General features: G+C 32.5%; 1 protein-coding gene across 1 annotated transcript; it reads left to right on the forward strand.

Moving 5' to 3' along the window:
• The first annotated feature begins 358 nt into the window (after nt 1-358).
• Nucleotides 359-21,097, forward strand: LOC145241521 (V-type proton ATPase subunit G-like). The gene is made up of 3 exons (XM_080104564.1): nt 359-536; nt 18,941-19,041; nt 20,544-21,097. The coding sequence occupies exons 1-3, from the start codon at nt 455-457 to the stop codon at nt 20,712-20,714; spliced, it is 354 nt and encodes a 117-aa protein (XP_079960690.1). The 5' UTR covers nt 359-454; the 3' UTR covers nt 20,715-21,097.
• Nucleotides 21,098-22,851: the final 1,754 nt, after the last annotated feature.

The raw sequence follows: 22,851 nt of genomic DNA on the forward strand, positions 1-22,851 counted from the left end.
AAGCGGACAAATTGTTTAGTTAATTATAAATTAAGGTTAGTTAGGACACTTAAATTTTTTTTATTTTCAAACATACTCAATCCAGAACCAAAGTATATTTTAATATATATATTTTGTTATTAAAGTACATGGGAAAAAAAGACCTTCAGAAAACAAACGTTGTTTAACTCACATTTATATAACGACAGACAAACAGACAGACTGACAGACAGACAGATAGATAGATAGATAGATAGATAGATAGATAGATAGATAGATAGATAGATAGATAGCTGTTACGTGATGTGTGATAAAATGACACAATTCGCTTCGATACAAAAAAAGTAATTGTAGCACGTAGCGGCCTCCATACCAACAGCGATCGTCATAGAACTTCCGGTTTGATCACGGGAATCAGTCGTCTTCTCCGTGTTGCTTAATTTAGACGTTTTGAAGATTTCCTTTCCCAAAGAAAATGGCTAGTCAATCTGCAGGAATACAGCAATTGTTGGCTGCTGAGAAAAAGGCTGCAGAAAAAGTGTCCGAGGCACGAAAACGTACGTCTTGTTGTTTTCAATTAATTAATTAAATATCTTTCAGTTAAAATTGTTTTATTTTTCACTTAAACTGACTTAATTTTTTTTTTTTTTTTTTTTGCACAATCACCTGTTTTTTATGACGTGAACTTTAGCGAAAATTTAAATAATAATGAAATAATTACAGGAACTAAAATTACCAACAAATGGCGATTCGTATTTTTTTTTTTTTTTTTTATCTATATTCACTTTTTTTTCTCTCTTTAAATCCATAAATATTTCTTTTTAATTTGATCCGTTTCGATTGTGTGGGCGTGCAAGGTTCTTATTTACTCAAGAGGGCCGAATTGAAAAACAACTTTTTTTTATTTTTTGTCCTCCTTCAGCAAAGGAGAAATCTTTCTAGACTGGGACAATTTTAGTGTCTGTCCCAATCCAGAATGCTCTTTTGGGGGAGCTGGAACTTCTCCACATTAAAAAGGTGTGTTTGAGTCAAACACACCTTTTTAATGTGGAAACCTCATATCTCGCTGGGAAACAAGTAAATAAGGAAAAAGGTCGGTTTTTATTGTGGGGGGGGGGGGAGTATCCAGCTCCCCAAAAGGGCACTGTGTATTGGAACAAAAATAGAAATTGCCTCAATCTAAAAGGTTTTCTCCTACTAATCAAGGACAAAAGATGAAGTGTCGGTTTGATGAACAGATACCACACTTTGATCTTGTCCTGAACGCGTACATTCTGGAATTCTTGCGGGTTTTTTAAAATATGTATTTTTGATTGGATTCCCCCCCCCTGACACTTTTAAACCATTTAAACAAATATTAGATTATTTAGTCGCGCTATTTTTTAAATCGTATTTCCAAGTTTAAAGTTTTATGATATGTTTTTTTTTTATTCAATTGTAAGGTTAAAGTACAGAATAGGTACAAAACACCCTCCCCTCTCCATGTTAAGAATGGCTTTTTAAATAATAACGTTATTATTTCAGCTGGATGAGTACCATTTAGTCTAATTTTGTTGATAATCAATATTTTACTTAAAGTAAAATATTGGCTATTTAAAATTACACAATAACTCAGATTTAATGAATTGTTTTTGTGTGCTTATTTTGAATTATTTAAAAAAAAAAAAACGGTACTTATGCACTTTCGTTACCGGGCTGAAATAATAATGTTAGTATTTAGAAAGCCATTCTTAACATGGGGAGCGTGTTTTGTAATTATTCTGTACTTTCACCTAACAATTTAATGATAATAAAAAGATATCGTAGAAAATACTATTTAAAAAAATAGCATGGTAACAAAAGTGCATAAAGGACTAAAAAAAAAAAAACAAGGAATCACGTACTCGTCACGGGACGAAGATGTCATATTCCAAAAATCACATAAATTGATCAAGTATTATCTGTAGAAAATTATGACTTTTAGATATTTTAACAGTAAATGTATCCATTATAAGGCCTCTATAGTTCGAATTGAGTTGTCTCGTTTTTAAAAGAAAAGATGGCTGCTCAAAACACTACGTCTCACATGGTAATAAGATTTAAGGTCAGTGTGCATTTGTTGTCCAACTTGCAAAGGATGTTTATCCCGAAAGCCGCCCTTAACAAGAAGAGGTTGAAAAAAAAATGCTTTTCAGAATAACCCTCTCAACCTCCACATGTTAAGAACGGCTTTCGGAATAAACACCCTTAGCAAGTTGGACAAGTGCACATTGACCAAATTTAATTTTTTTAGTTTACAAAAAAAACAAAAAAAAAAACTACGTGATCAATTTATGTGGATTTTTGAATATGATATTTTAGTTCCGTGACGGGTATCTACGCCATAAAGATTTCTCTGTATTTTTGTTTTTAAATATTTAAATCTTAGTACTTAACAGAATACAGATTGTTATTTTCAAGTTTTACGGTATCTTTTATTTATTTGTTAGATGAAAGTACAAAATAGTTACACATCTCCACTCGCCATATTAAGAATGGCTTTCTAAATAATTCAGCACCGTATTCTTCTGCATATGTTTTCAAAATCCTAAGAAAATGTTGAAAACAAAAAAAAAAAAAATTGACCCATTTCTTTTTGACTTGTGACTTTGGAATGGTGACTTGTGACTATGAAATCATTTAAAATATTTTATGTCGATAACATTTTTTTTTTTTTTTTTTTTTTTTTAAGGGGATGGGTGTCTGGTTTGAAGTACAAAGTTTTTATGAAACAAAAAGAAAACCTGTATGATGGTTGTTATTGAATCCTACCATTTAAAAGTTTTAAATGAATTGTTTGAAAACTTAAATGTGTCAATCTCATAGTTTCATTTACCATCCTGGACTTTGGGTTAATGGTTGGATTAATATGAATGGGTGATTGTTAACAATTTTCAACAAAGAAAAAAAGGTGTGTGTGGGGGGGGGGCAAATAGTTAAGAATAACTGTTACTAAAGGCAAGAAAAGTTTTCTACTTACTGCCTATTTCTTGTGCCTGTTTAAAGTGTTTTTAATCGCTTTTATTTACATTTTGTACAGTTGCCTTCTGAATATTGTACAATACATCGATGTATTTAAGTCTTTAGAAAAACTAAAAAAAAACAAAAAAAAACGAAAAGTAAATAAAAATAAAATATACAAATCGGTTAAAAATTAAATTTTAGACCGATATGTTAATTAGCTGCACTTTTTGTGGATTTTTTTTTCTTTTTATCTACGACATTGAAGTTTTACTTCGAGTAAATCAGGCACCATCTTGAAGGGTTTTAGTTCTCTCCCACTGCAAGAACTTGAACTCTAGGGCCGGAAAATGGGATTGAGAACTCAGCACCCCGCAGGAGGAGGCACTGCCACTGCGCTGCCAAAAGTGCCTGGTGGGGTCCCGTCAGCCTTCTCCGGTAAGGGCGCTTCAGAAGATTAGCAATAACCTCAAAAAGAGGTTCTAGGAGGTCCAGTCCCAGGCTTTGCCTTCTCAAAAAGAGAAGGCAAAGCGTGGGACTGGACCTCCTAGAACTGCACAGAACTGGCATCACATCGCAATCAACAGGGGCCAGATCATTACAGGAATGTGCTAATCTCTGTTGATTTTGAGGCATTTTGAATACATCATACAAGATTCAGAAGGCATCGGTAAAAAAGTGTAAATTAAAAGCACTTTAAAATATTTCAAAACACAAAAAAAAAATCAGTTAAGTAGAAAAGTAACTTTTCTTGCCTTTGGTAGCAGTTATTTGTTGACTTTTTGTGCGTATGAATAACGAATGTTGTACGTTGGCACGGCCACTATTTGTTCCACTTAGATTTTATTGGAAAATTCATAAATTAACGCATCTGTTAAATTCTTCTTGCATAACTAGTAATTATTTTGCCATTTAATTTACATGCGTGTTTGTGGTGTTGCACACACTGTAAATTAGATGGCAACGCTGAAAAAAGGTTATTCTATCTCTAAAGTGTAAAACATTAAAACGTAACGTAAGAAATTACCAGGGAGAAATACGTAAATAAATAAAATGTATGGCTTGTGTAATTAATTACAAATTATGACTAGTTGGAATTAACACTGGTATTTTTCAAACATAAGTCAATCTTAGAACTAAAAAATATTTAGCATGTATTTTATGTCATTAAATAGAAAAATATCTTTTAGGAAACTAATATTAAGTTTTTTCATTTCAATCATATTTGGTGCTTGTTTATCATTGATCTTTGAAATCAACGCATTTCAGGTGAAAACATTATTCCGTGCTAACATGTCATGTCGAAATTAGTATCAATTCTAAAACATTACGAAAAATGATCCAGTAAAATATATGCTAGATATACAGGGTGATGGAAAACTCCGGATTTTAAAATACATACAATTTATTTTTGAAATGATTTACACAATTAATGAATATAAGAAACTATAATGCATGGACTTGTATTCAAAATTTAATAGTGGCGCCTTCATTTGCCATCAGCTTTTCAAGTTGACCAGGAATCGCATCAACTAATTTCACAAGAAACACCTGTGGAGAAGCTCCAACTTGCATAGAAATTAAATCTTCAATATTGTCCCAAGCACTAATAATTGGCCAAATTTCATCTCAACATAGTGAGGTACCTCCATACTTTGCTATTGTTGTTTATGAATGGCTGAATGCCCAATTCCCTGGAAGATGGATGGGTTGTTGCGGTCTGCACGAATGGCCAGTCAGAAGTCCTGACTTAATGGTCTGCGACTTTTTCTCTTTGGTCTACTCAACCAAAACCAAGAAATTTAGAAGAACTTGCAAGAGTTTCTTGTGAAATCAGTTGAGGCAATTCCTGGTTGACTTCAAAAGCTGGTAGCAAATGAAAACGCCAATGTTGAATTTTGAATACAAATCCTTTCATGAATTTTATAAATTATTTCAAAAATAAATTGTATTTCAAAATAGGGAGTTTTCAATGACCTTGTATTTTTAACAAAAATGTAATCCACAATTACATTCTGTTTAAAAATGGCGAACCCCTTAAGTCAAGGGAGATAAGTGAGCTTGTCGTACTGAATTGGTCGCACAACTCTTCCACATTAAAACGTACAATAAAATTGGATAATTCGATAAATTTATTTTCACTTTTCTTTTTCTACTGGATCATTTTTCATCATTTTTTTTTTTTTTTTAAAATTTATAATATGACACCTGTAAAAATGTGGTCCAGAAACAAATCTATATATCTAAAAAAGTGAACGTGTCTGTATATATGTATGTATGTGTGTGTGTATACATTTCCCAATGCAATAACTGTCAATTTTTAGTCTACAGACTCGAAATTGGATATACAGGGTACTAAGATTTGGGAAAATCTATGTGATCGGTTTTCGGACAAAAATTTGGCTGTTAAGGGGTCAAAGTTACACAATTTGACCTTTGAGAACTCTACCAAACTCCTCCGACAATTTTGGGTCTAAACACTTGAAATTTTAGATATAGGTTCCTTGGACATGGATCTAACTTAATAACTTGATTTGAGCCCAAAATGTTAAGGGGTCATAATAGGAGTCAAAGTTTAAAAAAATTGACCGTTTTTGATTTTATTTTTTTTTTTTGCTCAACATACACCTCCAAACACCCGAGCAACACCGGACACACATGCTAGTATGTCTATAAAAGTGAAAATATCTGTGTGTGTGTGTGTGTGTGTGTACATTTCCCTACCAAATAACTCTGTCTATTTTCAATCTAGAGACTCGAGATTTCACATAATGGGTATTGAGATCTGGGAAAATCTTTTTAATCGGTTTTCGGACAGAAATTTGGCTTTCAAGGGGTTAAAGTTCAATGATTTGACCTTTACCAAACTCCTCACCCAATTTTGGGTCTAAACACTTGAAATTTTAAATGTAGGTTACTTGAACATGGATCAAACTTTTTAATTCGATTTGAGCTCAAAACAAATGTTATGGTCAAAATTCGGTCAAAGAAGAAATTGATCTCTGCAGTCTCTACCAAATTACTCGGTCAATTTCTGGTCTAAACATTTGAAATTTTACATAAAGGGTATTCAAAGATAGGGCAAGCTTTTTAATCAGTTTGGATAAAAATGAGCTTCCAAGGAGTCAAAGTTCAAAAGATTTGACCCTTGCTGTGTCTAGCAAACTACTCGGCCAATTTTGGGTCTAAACATTTAAAATTTATACATAACGGGTATTCAGACATGCGGCAAGATTTTTCATCAGTTTTGGGCGAAAATTTGGCTGGCAAAAGTTCAAAGTTGAAAGAGTTAACCTTTGCAGATTCTACCAAATTTCTCCGCTGATTTTTGATCTAAATACTTGAAATTTTAGATGTAGGTAACTTGGACATGGGTAAAACATGTTATTTTGATTTGAGACCAAAATAATAAATGTTAAGGGTCAAAATTGGGGTCAAAGTTTAAAAAAAAAAATTGACCTCTGCGGTCTCGTCGAAATTACTTAGACAATTTTTGGTCTAAAACATTTGAAATCTTAAAGTGTAAGCACACGTACACATAGGGCAAGTTATGAACAGTACATAGGACCCAAGCAAAGCTGAGCTGAACTGCTAGTAACAAATATTGCCAAAAACATGTTACTCTTCTACATAATGTTTTCACCTGAAATGTGTTGGTTTAAAAGCTCACCAATGTAAACAAGTAGCAAATATTAAATAGTTAGTTTTCTTGGATTTTGGTCTAATTAAATTTTAAATTAACTTCTGTGATAAGATAATGCATTTTTTTCTCTATCACTCCCCTCCCCCCTCACATTTTATATGTGAATAATTTTCATTATAATTTCCATTCATATGAAAGGAGTCGACCGAACCTTCATAATTGTACTTTTCTCACTGCGTACACCTGTTACTTGATCGAACAATTCATTCATTATCATTTCAACGTGGGCTAAAAAAGTTGTACTCATTTTTTTTTCTTGATTTTTCATAAATATTAAAAAAACAAAAAAGCTACTAAATACTACCTAGTGCGATTTCAGAACTTTTGCAAAAGTACTAAGGATATTACTTTTTCTTTTTAAATTAATATTTGGGACATTTTTTATTTATTTATTTATTTTTTTTTTTACTTTAGACAGCAGAACGAAAAATTAGTCAAAAAAGCAAGCATATAACAAATAAATGTTACTGTGGCATTTATTAGGTGGATTTCTGTCAGTATTATTTTATTTTCGAGTTTTACATGATTATCGAGACTCCGAAGAGGTGATGTTCTCACGTCATCCTTTTTTTTTTCTTGTTCTTGCATAACATTCGACACTACTTTTCAAAATGAATAAACGCTTTAAAATATGTTCAAACATCAAAAACTTATCTAGATAGGTAAAAGCGTAACTTGCTTTCAACATTTGTTTGTTTATTGACCAATTTTTCGGTTTCTTATCTATAGTAAAAAATGCCTATTTTTTTTTTTTAAATTACAACAGAAAAATATGTGACCTGGTAGGTCATTCGTTTAGCTTGATTTAAATTGTTTGAATCTAGAAAAAAGTGAGTTTATAAAGCCAGTTAATTAAAAAAATAAACAAAACAAGATATATATAAAGAAAATAGCCTTTTTCTACTTATCTCAATTAAAAGTTAAATATGATATTGTTTATAAGTATTCCTATCTTTTTATTCTGTCCTTTATCTTAGTTTTCTGTTGATTAACATATCAATGTCGAGAGTGATAGACACTGTATAAAATAAGTGGGTGGGTGGGGGTCAACGACGTAGAATGTGGGAGGAAGGGTTTGATAGACACAATGGATCACTTGGTGAGTTAACTGCAAATTATGCTTAGAACAATGCGAATGGAACTTTCCAGGTGCTAGTTTATTAGAACAGCACCAATTTGAAAGATAGAATGCGAAAACCTACACAATCAAAAAACGGTCTCAAATTCACTGCTTGTTTTTGCTTTCTTTATGCATATTAATAATTATTTTTAGGACAAATTTGTATTTATTTAAAATCAACTATAGTGGAAAAAAATTTAATTTTTAAAAATTAATTCTAATTAATGTATAAAATAAAAAATGGCAGACAAATTTCAAACCATTTTTTGATTACCTATGTTCTAGCATCTCAAATTAATTTTTCTTTTCGAATTCGTACTGCTCTAATACATTAGCACCAATTTCTTTTTCAAATATTACTCAATCCCAAAATTGAGAAATGTTTTAGCATGTATTTTGTGTCCTTAAAATATGTAGGAAAAACGCCTTCGGGGGGGGGGGACAAATGTTTCAAAAGTGGTTAGAAGTCTAACAATGTATTTTTAAATATTTAAGTCTTAATGTAACAAAGCACGTATAGCAGTTGTATGCAAATGCTGAGGTATGTGCAAATTGACATCATGGAGAGGAAGAAAAGAAAAAGTATGCTTGAGAGGCTAGAGGTCACAACCACATTAGAGACGTGGGTGAAGTCACGCATGGCCGGAGAATGAGGAATAAGTATTTTCTTAAAACCTGAATCAGTTGAATTTCTTTCCTATTCCTTGTCTTTGTCTCCTTTGTGATGGAGTCTACAACGTGTTGAGTCTGTATATTAACACATGTGTAAACGGGTACATTTTATATTACTTTTATTTTGACACCATATCATCTTCATCAGGAGAGTAACAAAACATCAAAAAGCAAAAGTTTCTTAGCGACATGTTTATCACGAGTAGAAATATGTATGTTGTTGATAATTCAAATGACAAAACTTAAAAATGCGTTGTTCACGTATGTTTTCCGTGGATGCAGTCCACTTCACAGTTCACTATTGTCGTCATCATCATCATCATCAGTTTAACATCCATTTTACATGCTGGCATGTGTTGAACAGCTTTTTAGAAATTGACTTCCGAAATAACCTATCTTTAGCCAAGTCTTTATTTATCCCTCTTTCTCTCAGACTCATCCTCATCACCTGTTGCCATGTTTCCTTGGCTTTCCCTTGCCAATTGACCTTGCTATTTCAACTGTTCTACATCTATAAACCCAGAAACTTTCTTCCATTCTTTCAATGTGACCAAACCAACAAAGTTTCCTGTTCTTTATACTGTAACAGTGCGTATAAGCGTAGTGGAAAATAGCAGCAGCTGTAAGAAAAAAAAAAATGGCATATGCAAATTAGGAACGGTGCACGAGCTGGCATCTGAAAAAAGAGAAAAAAAAGGACGTGTGCTCGGGAGAAAGAAATAAGACATCAAAGAAAATGGACGTGTAAATGCGAAGGCGAGAAATGGGCCAGCGTGGGGTTGGAGAGGAAAAGTATATACTGGGTGAGATGGACGATGGTGAGAATTTTAAGTGGTGTACCAACAATTATAAAGGTAATAATAAAACTTCTGAGAAAGAAAAAATGCCGACCTGGATTTTTATTTATTTTTCCTCTTGATTGTATGTAATGGCAACGTTGCAATACATCTTTCTATAGTCTCCAAATTTAATCTCCATCTGCGTTTATTAGATTCAGACCTGTTTTTAAGACTCTTATTGCACATCTATCATATTCTTTCCATGCATCACATTCGCATCACTTGGGTATCACTTGCATACGTCATCAGTGTGTACACATGCCTGATAAATTCTTCAAAGTGACAAAACTCCTGAACAACTACAATAGCCTCGTCATCAAAATATACTTTCTCCACATCTCGGTTCTCCATCTCCATTGTCTTACATATAAGGTCTCCGCTATCTTTTTGATAATCCAAAAAAAGATTTCCACTCAAATTATTAATCCTCCATTGTGAGGTCTCCCTATTTTTTTATTTTTTATTTATTTATTATTTTTTTTAATTCAAATCTGTGTGTGTGTGGTTTTATTTTTTTTTTCTTGGTCCCCGACAAAAGGAAGGTGGACCTGTATATTCACCCTTGTCCGTTTGTCTGTCCGCACTTTTCTCAATAACTACACCTTGGAATTTTTTAAAATTTTGCATAAACATGATATGAGTAAAAAAGTAACAGAACGGATTTTCTAGGAAAACTCTGGTTGTTCCCGTAGGGGTGCCTTTCGGGTTGAAATGGCTAAAATTTACACTTTTATGCTTATTAAAAAAAATTGATGCCATTGGATTTTTTTTTTAATTGAAATCTGTGTTTTTTTTTTTTTTCTTTTTTAACAAAGATGATTTTTCCTCTTTGCCTCTAAAAATGTTAATTTTGCTGTGAAGACTAAGACTTCAAACAATTCATGAAGAGAGTAGGAGGGGGGTAGATGACTTTTGCTTTATCAAAGATCTAGCCTGGGTTCCCGTGTGTGTTGAGCAAAAAAAAAAGTGGTAGTAGGTAGGCAGGCTCGAACCCGTACTGCGAAGGAGGAAAAGAATGTGAAAAAAGAAAAAAAAAATGTGACGTCTTTGCTGTTGCATTCATTGCCAAACTGGAAGTGGCAAAGGTTTAAATTAAGGCTAGTCAATTGAAAAGAGAGGGGCCTTCGAAAATATCAGTGAAAAAAGCGACCCTTCCCTGTAGAAAAGTGCCCAGTTGAGTGAAGGAATTAATGGTTTTAGCCAATTTTTCGATATTTGTCGTCCAAAGCGTTGAGTTTCAAAACAATACCAATTTTGTGAAAATCCGTTGCCTCTGTCGAAAGTTTTAGGATGACATATAAACATACATTTAAACAAACAGGTGAGATTTATATATTAGATAACATCCTGCCCTCCCCCAAACATACACATATGAACTTAGTGTCTTTCTGTTTTCTTAAACAGATCCACCCCATTGAAACTTGGTGCAGCTGTTTAAGAAAATATGCTTTTTTATTTTTGTTCTGCCTTGCTCTAAAACATATGAGACTATGGCTCCCAAAGTTTAAAAAAAAAAAAAAAAAAAAAAATCCGTCTCCATTTCAATTTTTTTTTTTTTTTTCATTTGTCATTCACATCTTGGTAGAATGCTTACACTAAAACTAGTTATCATCTCTCAACCTACTTGCAATTTACCTGCAATTCTTGTGTACCCAAAAATTTGATTTGCTTCAGATACGTTTTCCCCAAACTGAACAGAACTTGCCTCTTTCTGAAAGTATTCTCACACTATGACCACGGATCATCACTTTGTGTCTATTGTAGGAAAAATACTTTCTACATAATCATCAAATATTCAAATGTTTCTTTCTTGACCGACTTAAATAGGTTACTTATTAATAGAAGGCCGTTGCTTTTTAAAAGTCTGTTCTTTTTATATACAATGACTGAAGATAGAACTGAAAAAAAGAGCAAAGAAACGAAAACAAAAGTTTTAATTTCCTTATTTTCAATCTTTATTAAAACTGGTTTAACTTTGTTTCATAAGTATAAAATAATTTTGTAATCTATTGTTATATTCATATTAATCGATGTGTGTTTTTATTCTAAATGTTTTTTTGTACTTTAATAACACAAAATACATACTCGAGTATACTTTGATCATAAGATTGAATTGTTTTGAAAAAAAAAATCTGTTTCAATTGTTCTAATTAGTGGTAAAAATTTATGATTACCTGAACAAATCCCCAATTTCTCTCTCGGCTTTTGCATACATCCCCTCTACAATGTGCTGATTTCTTTGTCTTTGTGAACTACTTTTCAACATTGTCATTCATTTTCCGTAGGTGTAAAGGTACACACCGAATTTCTGAAATTACTGACTTCCTGATCTAAAATGCACCAAACATTGATGTTTTTGTCTTTTCACTTTGCAAAACTCAATCATGTTCTGCAAAGTCTAAAACAAAAACATTTTTTCTCTAGGAAACAACCAAACTGAACAAACACCATAAATATTTGAAGATATTAAACTTTTTCTAAAATTATTGGATTTGGCATTAAATAACCTGAAATGGGTTGCTATGCCGTAAAACAAAACCACCAAACCTGTACACACTACAAACATGTATTTAAATTAGATAACAAAATAAGTTCACTTTTTTTTTTTTTTAATGGCCTTGTGCCTAATTTGTTCATTATGTATTTTTATATTTTGTGCAAATAAATATTTCAAAATAGAAATGGTGGCAGTTGTTGTGACCTAACAGGTCAGTTACATCTAGCTAAATTTGGTTTGTGGTTGAAGTAATTTTTAATTGAATATTTTTTTTTTTTTCATGAACGACAATGTTAAGATTTTAGTTGAAACCTTATCTAACCTTGATGAATAACCTTAGTCTGCGGTGGTTGAAGTCCTACAGGTATGAGAACAAAAGCGATATTGTGAATATTGTTTATTTTGTTTGTTTATTTTATCTTAATTAAAACAAGAGAAAGGTTTTTATCTCGGCAAGTTGTCAACCTGTTGTGCATATTCATGTAAATAGTTTCCTTTCTCATGATTTGATCTATTTTTAATTCAACCCCCCTCCACATCTCCCTTCCTTTGACCATCTATTTTATAAAGGACAGTGTGTATATGTCCAGCTAAAAATCAAAAACTACAGAACAAAGAGCCACAAGGTTGGTTTTTATCTTTAGTTTAGTTCTTTATCAGCAGTGCCCCAGATAAATATCTAAAAATTAGGACAAAGTATTTATTCTGTGTGTGTGGGGCGGGGGGGGGGTTAATTGGACCAGGTTGTATCCAGGAGTCTGTTCATTTTTTATTTATTCATTTTTTTTTTTTTTATTACTTTGAAAAGAAAATGGCAGCTCATTCCTTGAGGAATCTATTATATACAATATATATTGTCTGTCTGTATATCCGTCCAGAGAAGAATGGGCTGGGCAACAAAAAAGGGGGAGTTGGGAAGAGGAACGGGGAAAATGGGGAGAAAGAGATACAGTGGGTGAAACAAATATTCGTACACATAAAAAATTGTATTTTAATGTATGTAAAACCTTAAAAATTCAATACATTTTATGCATAAAGAAAGATACATACTACTAAAAAAATAATAAACTTAATTTTTATTTTAACACAATTTAATGCATTATTTTCATTCTAAGGGGTGAAAAAAGTATTCGTACAAATCAATTTTAACAAATATTTATGGGTAATATATTCTAGAATGTTCGAGTAATGTTATCAATAACTATAGTTAACGCTATTAGCCATTATCAGAACATTCTGAAATTGCTAGCCTTACGAGAAGGTGCTAATAATGTCTAAAGGTAAAGAATTGACTATTTCACAAAAGCAACTGATTTTGTCTCTTCGGGAAGATGGGAACAGTTACAGAAAGATTTCTAGTAACCTGAATATTTCTTTTACTATAATTGCTTCGTCTATTGCACGGTTTAGGACTCCAAACAGTGTTGGTCACCCAAGAAGAGCTGCAGGAACAGTTGAGTACATGTGGGATTAAAATAAGAAAGCGTACAATAAGTAATGAACTACACAGAAACAGTCTGAAATCATGCACCATAAGGAAAACTCCACTCCTCTTGAAATGACACGGACATGCTAGGTTAAAATTCATTACAGGATAAGGATAAAGAATGTATGTTTTGGGGAAAGGTACTATTGACAAATCAAACTGAAATAGTTGGTTGGTCATAATTATCAAAATCATGTATGGAGGAAGGACTGTGAAATCTAATTACCAAAAAACACAGTGCCAACTGTAAAGTTTGATGGCAGTATCATGATATGGGGATGTTTTTCTGTAAAAGGTGTTGGTGTAATATCAATAATAAATGGTAAGGTGAATGCCAATTGGATTTTTCAACAAGATAATCCTACATATCTCTAGATCTACAAAGAAATGGTTCATTGAAAATAACGTTAATGTCTTGTAATGGCCTAGTCAGTCCCCGGACTTGAACCCAATCGAGAATTTATGGCAATATTTTTAAATTTAAATTGGGAAAAGACAAGTCAAGTATGTAATAATGCTTTCTGCTGAAATTCATTTTTTTTAAAACCTCAAACACCTGAAGGTGTTACATACACTTTTTAACCTCTTCTATTTTGTCGCTCTGTTCAATGCCGGGTAGACCAGCTCGTTCAAAATAATTAGCAAGAATTGCACGACTACATTCAAACATTTTGTTTGCTTTTATTCAATGGAAACTATTCTTGAAACTATTCTACAAAGTTTATTGGTTTTGTGGAATAGTTTCAAGAAAGCTAAACTCCAAAGAACATGATTAACTCTGAGGAGAAATAGTTTAATTTATGAGAATATATAACATATCTACGGCATGATCACATTGATACATCGGTTCTTGTTAGATTACTCAAGTTAAACAACATTGAGCCTGGTCAGAAACGGATGGGCGACAATTTGGAAATAATAGGTGCTGTATGTAGGAAGATATTGATCCCTTCCTGCAAGAACTACAAATACTTTGTTGTAATCGTCCCATATTGGAGATCACTTGTGAATTTGATATTCCCTATAAATTTCCATCTTTGGGGGAAGCCAGTTCAACACATCTAGGGTGAATGCCATGTCTTTTAATATCTAACATATTCAGATATAAATATTATATTAGCTGACAAATCAAACTTTAATTTTGACTAGCCAAATTTCATTTGTTATTGTTGTACCATGTTATTGGCAACCATTAGTTACTATGTAAAAATTACTTAGTCTGATCCAAACAACTGGTAGTATGAGGCATTTTTAACAATCACCTAAAAATAAAAAATCAACAGGAGATTCATTGTGAATTGAAGAATATAATAGGAGTTGTCTGTCTTGAGTTTAAGAATGTGCAAGCAAATAAAAATTAAACTAAAATTATTTCACTATATTCTCGGCAATGCTAGTCGATAATAATACTGGGTAGTCTTCCCTCAAAAATGCCACTCATGGAATCGTTAATAAAATTCTCATAATTTCAGCAATCAACCATATTTAATATAAATAAACTTCAATCTCTATCTGACTTGTCCACCAAGTTTTAGTATAAATATCAAATTATCAAATTGTTTTAACACCACTCAATGATGGAGAGTGTGGGCACTTTGGTGACCATCTCATCAGTAGATGTGATCCTGAAAAGGTTTCATTCACCGGACCTTACTACACCAGATTTTAATCTGGAGTTATCTCAAAGAATATGTCTATGAAAGCTGTCCTAATTGTTCCTAAACTGAAGAGGGCCATCATGCTCAAGCGAAAAGTGTATCGTTTATTAACCATTTTGCATCTAGTATCTAAGTGTATTTATTGAATGGTAATAAGATTGTTGAACATTCGTGATTTAACTTTGGTGGGCAAGTAAAATATGGACTTGAATTTACTTGTTCCAAATATAGTTGGATTACAGAAAGGATTGTTAATTTTATTAAGGAGTTCATGATTGGCCCAGGGGTGGGGGCATCACCCTATATTCAAAATATTTGTAGAAAACTGAGTTAATATTGATTATAATGTATTTTTTTTTTAAATGTTGCTCTGTGCGATTCTAAAACATCTATATATATAAAAGCCAAAATGTGTGTTTGTGTGTGCATTTTTTCTGTATGTCCGCCAAAGGCTTTTTTTCGAGTGCTTTTCATTCTGATAACTTTTTATATGCTACCGAGATCATAATATCTAACACTTATGAAACAACGTCGTAAATATCTTTTATTTCGGCCACTTTTCTCTTACAACAAAATTCACGCTGTGAATTCGTTTTCTCTGCTGCTGCTATGGTGTGAGATTTGACCTAGAAAACCGCCTTTATTTTTAAATGCTTATTTTCCACTCTTTTTAAGTCCCTCCCTTTGTGATGTCATGCTATGTCATCAGACTATTAACCTTGAGGCTTCGGGTTCGAGCCTACCTCCTCCCAAAACTTTTTCACTGTTTTTTTTTTGTTTGTTTTTGTTTTTAATATTTAAACCGGGTTTTGTTTTGATCTACCCCCCCCTCCTTGGGTTCGAGCCTACCTTCCTACTAAAACTTTTTTTTAATTTTTTGATCTACCCTCCCTCAACACACACACACACACACACACACCTACAAACACCTGGGCAATGCCGGGTACCCCCGCTAGTCTATTATATAATCTCATCTGTCTGTTTAAATGTATGCATGTATGTTTGTATGTATGTCTCACAAAATCTTTTGACAGAGGCGACAGATTTTCACGAGATTGATATCATTTTGAAGTGCAACCCTTCGGATAACAAATATCGAAAAATTTGCTAAAAACATTAATTCCTTCATCCTCAACTGGGCATTTTTCTACAAAGAGGAGTCGCTTTTTTTGCCGATATTTTCAGAAGTCATCCCCTCTTTTCAATTGTCTAGCCTTAATTTAAACCTACGTCACTTCCGGTTTGGTGATGGGCACAACACTTTTTTTTTTTTTTCCCTCCTTTGCAGTATGGGTTTGAGCCTGCCTGCTTACTACCACCTTTTTTTTTTTTTTTTTTTTTGCTCAACACACACCTCCAAACATCCGGGCAATGCCAGGCACCCAGGCTAGTATTACATGAAATCATATTTAATGTTTTTTTTTTTTTTTTTTTTTTTAAATAAAAAAAAAAAAAGGTAAGCTATGGCAATTTGAAGTTTACTCATGAAATGGTTAAAAAACACTTCATCACGTTAGATTTTTGAATGGTATTCTTTTTAAAAATAGAGAATTATCACCATATTTTCTACATTGTATATAATTGCGTAGCATTTACGATAAAAACGTTCTAGCAAATCGTGTGTATAAAAGTAACCTTGTCTGTGTGGAATGATCTTTCCCAAACTCCTATCAATTTTTGCTTACAGACTTGAAACTTGATATATAGGGGATTTGGACCTGTCGCACAAATTCAATTTGGTTTTTAACCAGTAAAAATAGTTAAAGCGTCAAATTTAAAAAAAATTGAATTTGGCAGGTGTAAATCAGCTTTTGTACACATTCACAAATATACATTTATATGTTAGTCTGTTAAATTGTCGATGGGTGTAGAAAAAACTGATAAGTGGGGGAGGGAGAGATGTATTGCGAGAAGGAGAAGTAGTGATAGAAGTTTTAACATAAAAATATTACACACTTTTTAACCTTTTCTATTTTCTCTTTATGTTTACGCTGAGTAGCCCTACTAGTTTTATATAAAGTCAATTTTCCTCCCCATACTTTTTTAAGTATAAGCTACATACAAAATCTGTTTCATTCATTTATGGCAAATATTAGTTCATGTTGTTGAAAAAAATTTTTTATTTCCAATCGATTTCATCAATTTTTATATTTAATCCTGAACAACATTTCATCTTTTTATTAGTCATAAATAAAGGAAGGTGGAGAACTTCCTTATCCTCAAGGAAGTTCTGATGCTGTCACCCAAATTACCAAGTACTAATTTAATAGCAGATTTTTTTTTTTTTGTATTATCGAGTATCCAGTCAGAGGAGAATTTTTTTTTTTTTTTTTTTTTTTTTAGATGTATCTTGTCGAAATCGCAAGGATCAATAGCACAGTGGATAAAGTACTTCATAAAATTCAGTTGTAAAGTTGCACTCTTCTAGAGGTTGAAGGTTCAATTCTCAGTGCGGGCAACATTCAAAATACAATTGCGAATTATTTAAGACTTCAACTTGCTCATGACTAATGAAAGGATACACCTGAAGGCTAGAGACTACATCGGCTGAAACAGTGAAAATTACACTCGAGATGAGAACAGTAGTCTGGAGAATCCAAATATTAATAATTAACCCTCATCTCCAAAACTCAGATGCTTTTTTGTTTTTGTTTTTTTGTTTTTTTTTCCTGATCTTCATTGGTAGAAAAGAAAACTCAAAATTGAATTTTTCCCTTTCTTTTTCTTTGTTCATTGCTGTCGATTAACTGACATTCAACTGTGAGCGAAGAGAAAAGATTACTCTGTTTTTACAAGTACTCTAATGGAATGTGCTCTGATGAATTGATAGCACTTGTATCTCCTCGACATACAAACTCCCGACTAGCCCAAAAAGCAGCAAAATCCCACCCTTTCACTGTTGAATTCCCTAGATGCCAAAAAGCTTTCTACTCTATTAGTTTCTTCCTTTGGATTGCTAGACTTTGAAATTCCCTTCCTGATTGTACTAAAATGCAGAAGTTTGATATTAACATCTCGCTTCTACATGACATGATCTCAAATCATAACCCCCTACATCTAAGTGGCCTTGTATTTTTGAGGTGAAAAAAGAGTAAGAAAAAAGTATTAAATTGTTTTTTCATTTCATTGGAGATTAATGCTTAATAAAAACAGTGTCTTCCTTTTGCATTTTCTTTCATGGATCATTCCGTTAATATACCTCGGAGAGTTTGAATCTCAACCGGAGTATAATTATTTTATCTCTGTTTGTTTTTGTCTCAAAATGAACTTTGATGTTTAAGAAATTTTTTCATTTTACTATTTAAAAAACATTTTTCTGTAATCTAGATAATTTATAAAAATTTGGATGCTGGGTAATCCTGCTAGTCTATTAAGTCATTTAGTCCTCATCCAGAATTTTTCTTATATTAAAAAATAAAGATAAAGAAAAATGTACGTACCTATAGTAGAAAAAAATGTTGTGCACCAAAAATCACTTAAGTTAATTTAGTAATTTTATTTTTATAAAGGAAATCATTTTTAAGCAAATTTGAGTTTTTCCAATGCCCTCATGTTAAGAGTGACTTTGTAAAATTTTGCAAGTTTGAATTATTTTGAGTTCTCCTCCTTTTCAGCCAGTTTTCAAGATGGCCTTGCAATATTGTCGCTGTTTGCTTATCCACAAAATTTATATTTAAAAATAAAGTTACTTGATCGATTTTATTTTTGGGGAACAATATTTTCTGTCATGGTTACGTACATCAACCAGATTTTTATTTAGGCAATTTAGAATATTTTAATATGTATGAATTTTTTAAACAGGCATTAATTTTGGATTATCTTTCCTTTCCACTCATAACTTTTCCATAAATGAAATCAAAAAAATACTTTCAGCAAGTTAAAGTGCACTTGTGTCCATTTTTAATTTCAAAATTAAAACTAATATGATATTTGACAATCCCAGGCATTGTTACATAGGTGAAGTTAGTTAATAATATATTAAAACTTTTTTTTCTTCGTTTTTCCAGGAAAAGCGAGGCGTCTAAGGCAGGCGAAAGAAGAAGCTCAGGTTGAAATAGAAAATTTCAAAGCTGAATATGAAGCTAAATACAAAGAATATGAAAACAAAGTAAGTTTTTTTGTTTTTTTTTTAACCTGAATTTTTATTGATGATCCATTTTTGTTTTTTTGGTAAATTTGTGGTATAAAAATTAATTTTTTTGGTAGATATTTTCTCATAATAAATTGTTAATCAGATAAAGTTAAATATAAACACTGAAACATTCAGTCAATCAGTTTATTGTACAAAACTAATTTAATATTTTCACAATCCTATTTTTTTGCATGACCATCAGATTAACTTTAAGGAAGAATTTCACACTCTATCATATGTCACATCTATAATATAAAGAAAAGCTGTTACTCTCTTTCCCTCCCCCCCTTTTTTATCACCCTCTTCCCTCCCTCCCTTTTTTATCACCCTCTTCCCTCCCTCCCTTTTTTATCACCCTCTTCCCTCCCTCCCTTTTTTATCACCCTCTTCCCTCCCTCCCTTTTTTATCACCCTCTTCCCTCCCTCCCTTTTTTATCTCCCTTTATTCTCCTTTTTTATCTCCCTTTATTCTCCTTTTTGTAGCCTTCTTTCTCCCCCCTCCTTTTTGTAGCCTTCTTTCTCCCCCCCCCTCCTTTTTGTAGCCTTCTTTCTCCCCCCCTCCTTTTTGTAGCCTTCTTTCTCCCCCCCTCCTTTTTATTGCCTTCTTTCTCCCCCCCTCCTTTTTATTGCCTTCTTTCTCCCCCCCTCCTTTTTATTGCCTTCTTTCTCCCCCCCTCTTTTTTATTGCCTTCTTTCTCCCCCCCTCCTTTTTATTGCCTTCTTTCTCCACCCCCTCCTTTTTATTGCCTTCTTTCTCCACCCCCTCCTTTTTATTGCCTTCTTTCTCCCCCCCCCTCCTTTTTATTGCCTTCTTTCTCCCCCCTCCTTTTTATTGCCTTCTTTCTCCCCCCTCCTTTTTATTGCCTTCTTTCTCCCCCCTCCTTTTTATTGCCTTCTTTCTCCCCCCTCCTTTTTATTGCCTTCTTTCTCCCCCCCTCTTTTTTATTGCCTTCTTTCTCCCCCCCTCTTTTTTATTGCCTTCTTTCTCCCCCCCTCTTTTTTATTGCCTTCTTTCTCCCCCCCTCTTTTTTATTGCCTTCTTTCTCCCCCCCCCCTCCTTTCTGTAGCCTTCTTTCTCCCCCCCCCTCCTTTCTGTAGCCTCCTTTCTCTCCCCCCTCCTTTCTCTCCCCCCTCCTTTCTCTCCCCCCCTCCTTTCTGTAGCCTTCTTCCCCCCCTCCTTTCTGTAGCCTCCTTTCTCTCCCCCCTCCTTTCTCGCCCCCCTCCTTTCTCTCCCCCCTCCTTTCTCTCCCCCCTCCTTTTTGTCGCCCTCTTTCTCTCTGTCTTAAAGTAAAAATATTACATTTTTTTATCTGTACCCTCATTCTAAACAAATACCAGTTCGCCTTGCTAGTAAGTTATTTCCAACACATCCTTGTGTCGAAAACTGACATCTTTCAACTTTATAATTCTATTCTGTGAAACATCTGAAAAAAGCTGCCGAGAATAATTTAAAATACTTTTCTTTTCCCACGAAACAGGTTCTCGGATCTCGCGGCGATATGGAACAAAGTATTCAAGACGGCACCCAGAAGAAGATTGTAGAGCTGAATCATCAAGTGAAGAAGAACAGAGAATTGGCACTGTTGAAGCTTCTGGATATCGTCTACGACATCAAACCGGAAATTCATGAAAATTACAAGTTTGTCTGAAGCGACAAAATACGTCTGAAAGTTTGTGTGAATCTGTTTAGTGTGTCTTCTTTTAAATAAGAACTCATTTCTGTGCGTAATATTAGGTCTGGGAGAAAGCTTCTGGCATTTTCTTTAAAAAGAAAGTTTTCTTTTTTTCTTTTTTTTTTTCTTACACACAAATTATGCTCAAATATTAGGTGAGAAATAAAATAACTTTGATGTGGATTATTTTGAAGATTTTTTTTATATACTTTTTAGAAACTTTATTTTTATTTTTTTTTCTTCTGGGAAAATTCTGCCAGGACTTTGGATTTACTCTGACATCATAAATCATGTTTTCAAAACATTCCAATTTAGTTGAGTTTTATCAAAAATGAATCTATAAAACAGTTTAAATGAAATGTAAGTCTTATCTTTTTTGTCTCTTCTTTATTCAATATAAAATACTGTTTGGTGTAATTGGAGCCCTGCATCCTATGCTTATGAACAACATTCCTCCCATACACACACAATTTTTTAAGGTAAAAAACAGCCTGCAAAAAATTGGTTGTAAAAAAAAAAAAAAAAAAAAAAAAAAAAAAAAAGCAATAAAACAAAAAAAATTTAGATAACAGGAAGAAGGGGTGACTTTTTCTTTTGAAGAAATATATTATGTTATAATAAAATATATTATGTTATAATAAAATATATTATGTTATAATAAAATATATTATGTTATAATAAAATATATTATGTTATAATAAAATATATTATGTTATAATAAAATATATTTTGTTATAATAAAATATATTGTGTTATAATAAAATATATTGTGTTATAATAAAATATATTGTGTTATAATAAAATATATTGTGTTATAATAAAAAATATATTATGTTATAATAAAAATATATTATGTTATAATAAAAATATATTATGTTATAATAAAATAATTTAGTGTTTTTCTTACGGGCTCATATTATGATTGAATATTGACCATGCCTCTACTCCCCCTCATTCCTCAATTACCAGAATCGCCTGGGTTGGCCGATCTATTCATTTATAAGGGTTTTCACAGGCCATGTCTTTTTGCAATTCTTCCATGCAGTTAATCCCTTATCAATGAGCAGCCATGTGTTTATTTTTCTTAAAAAAAATATTGATTACATATCCTCCGAAATGCTACCTGATTTGGAACTGGGTGATCATCACTGCCAGAAACAATCAGTTTATATTAAATTTACATACAAAACTGAACCTACACTAATATACATATTTCCCTGACAATTTTTTGCCTGTTTATATATAATTGCCTAAAAAATAGGGTAGAATCTCTTGGCAAAGAATGCAGGGTTACAATTTTACTGAATAATTTTGTTTTGTTTTTTATGAAAAGAAAATGCCATCCAAAGAAAAATTTTAGCATCATTGAAATTTTTTTAGAAACTTGTTGATTATTACAAATTAAAAGTAATGTTATTATTTATTGGTCTTTTTTGTTTCTTTTAAAGTAATCTAATGTGCTGAAAAAATTATTTTCCTAAAATTTACTCTGAACTAATTCAGAAAAATCCAAAGCTTCATTTTTTAGTATTTTATATCTCAAGTTGAACATTTAGAAATTATACCTTTTTTTTTTTTTTTTTTTTTTTTATAGCTTGGGGTTCATTGTTCCTGAAAGTTAGGTATCTAATGATTATTAGATCATTAGACCAACATTTGTTAGAATTGAACAAACAGTTTGAAAATTTCTAATCAAATTCATCGTCTCATTTTTGGTTGCTCCAGACTGAAAAAGAAAAATTAAATGACAATTCTAACAATCACACTCTGACAATAATTTTTAGCAGAATTATGGCCCAAACAAAATTTGACCTATGTCACCTGACATATTTGATTAGTTAATCACTGCAATTGAGTTTTACGCCCTCTAAAAGAATTCAATAGAGATTAAACATGGTGCACATGTGAGTGTGCCACTATTTCAATTATTATTAATGGAATAGATGGCCTGAAACGAATGCCAGTTTAGGGTAATGCCAGACGATAGTACTTCGTGAACAGTAATCTGAGATGTCGGAAATTTTCTGTTTCTATGTCTATCCTTGCGGCCATGTCACTAGTAAGGGTGCTGGAGGTAAACGTTTTTAATCTGGGCTGACGTTAACCGCCTGAT

The sequence above is a fragment of the Euprymna scolopes genome, chromosome 20 (assembly GCF_053919585.1).
Source record: "Euprymna scolopes isolate OS-2025 chromosome 20, ASM5391958v1, whole genome shotgun sequence".
NCBI classification, from domain to species: Eukaryota; Metazoa; Mollusca; class Cephalopoda; order Sepiida; family Sepiolidae; genus Euprymna; species Euprymna scolopes.

Bases quoted from the DNA above. Each gene is read 5' to 3' on its own strand.
- LOC145241521 (XM_080104564.1), top strand. From the start codon at position 455: ATGGCTAGTCAATCTGCAGGAATACAGCAATTGTTGGCTGCTGAGAAA. The intron at 537-18,940 runs GTACGTCTTGTT...TCGTTTTTCCAG, and splicing joins AGTGTCCGAGGCACGAAAAC to GAAAAGCGAGGCGTCTAAGG. The intron at 19,042-20,543 runs GTAAGTTTTTTT...CCCACGAAACAG, and splicing joins ACAAAGAATATGAAAACAAA to GTTCTCGGATCTCGCGGCGA.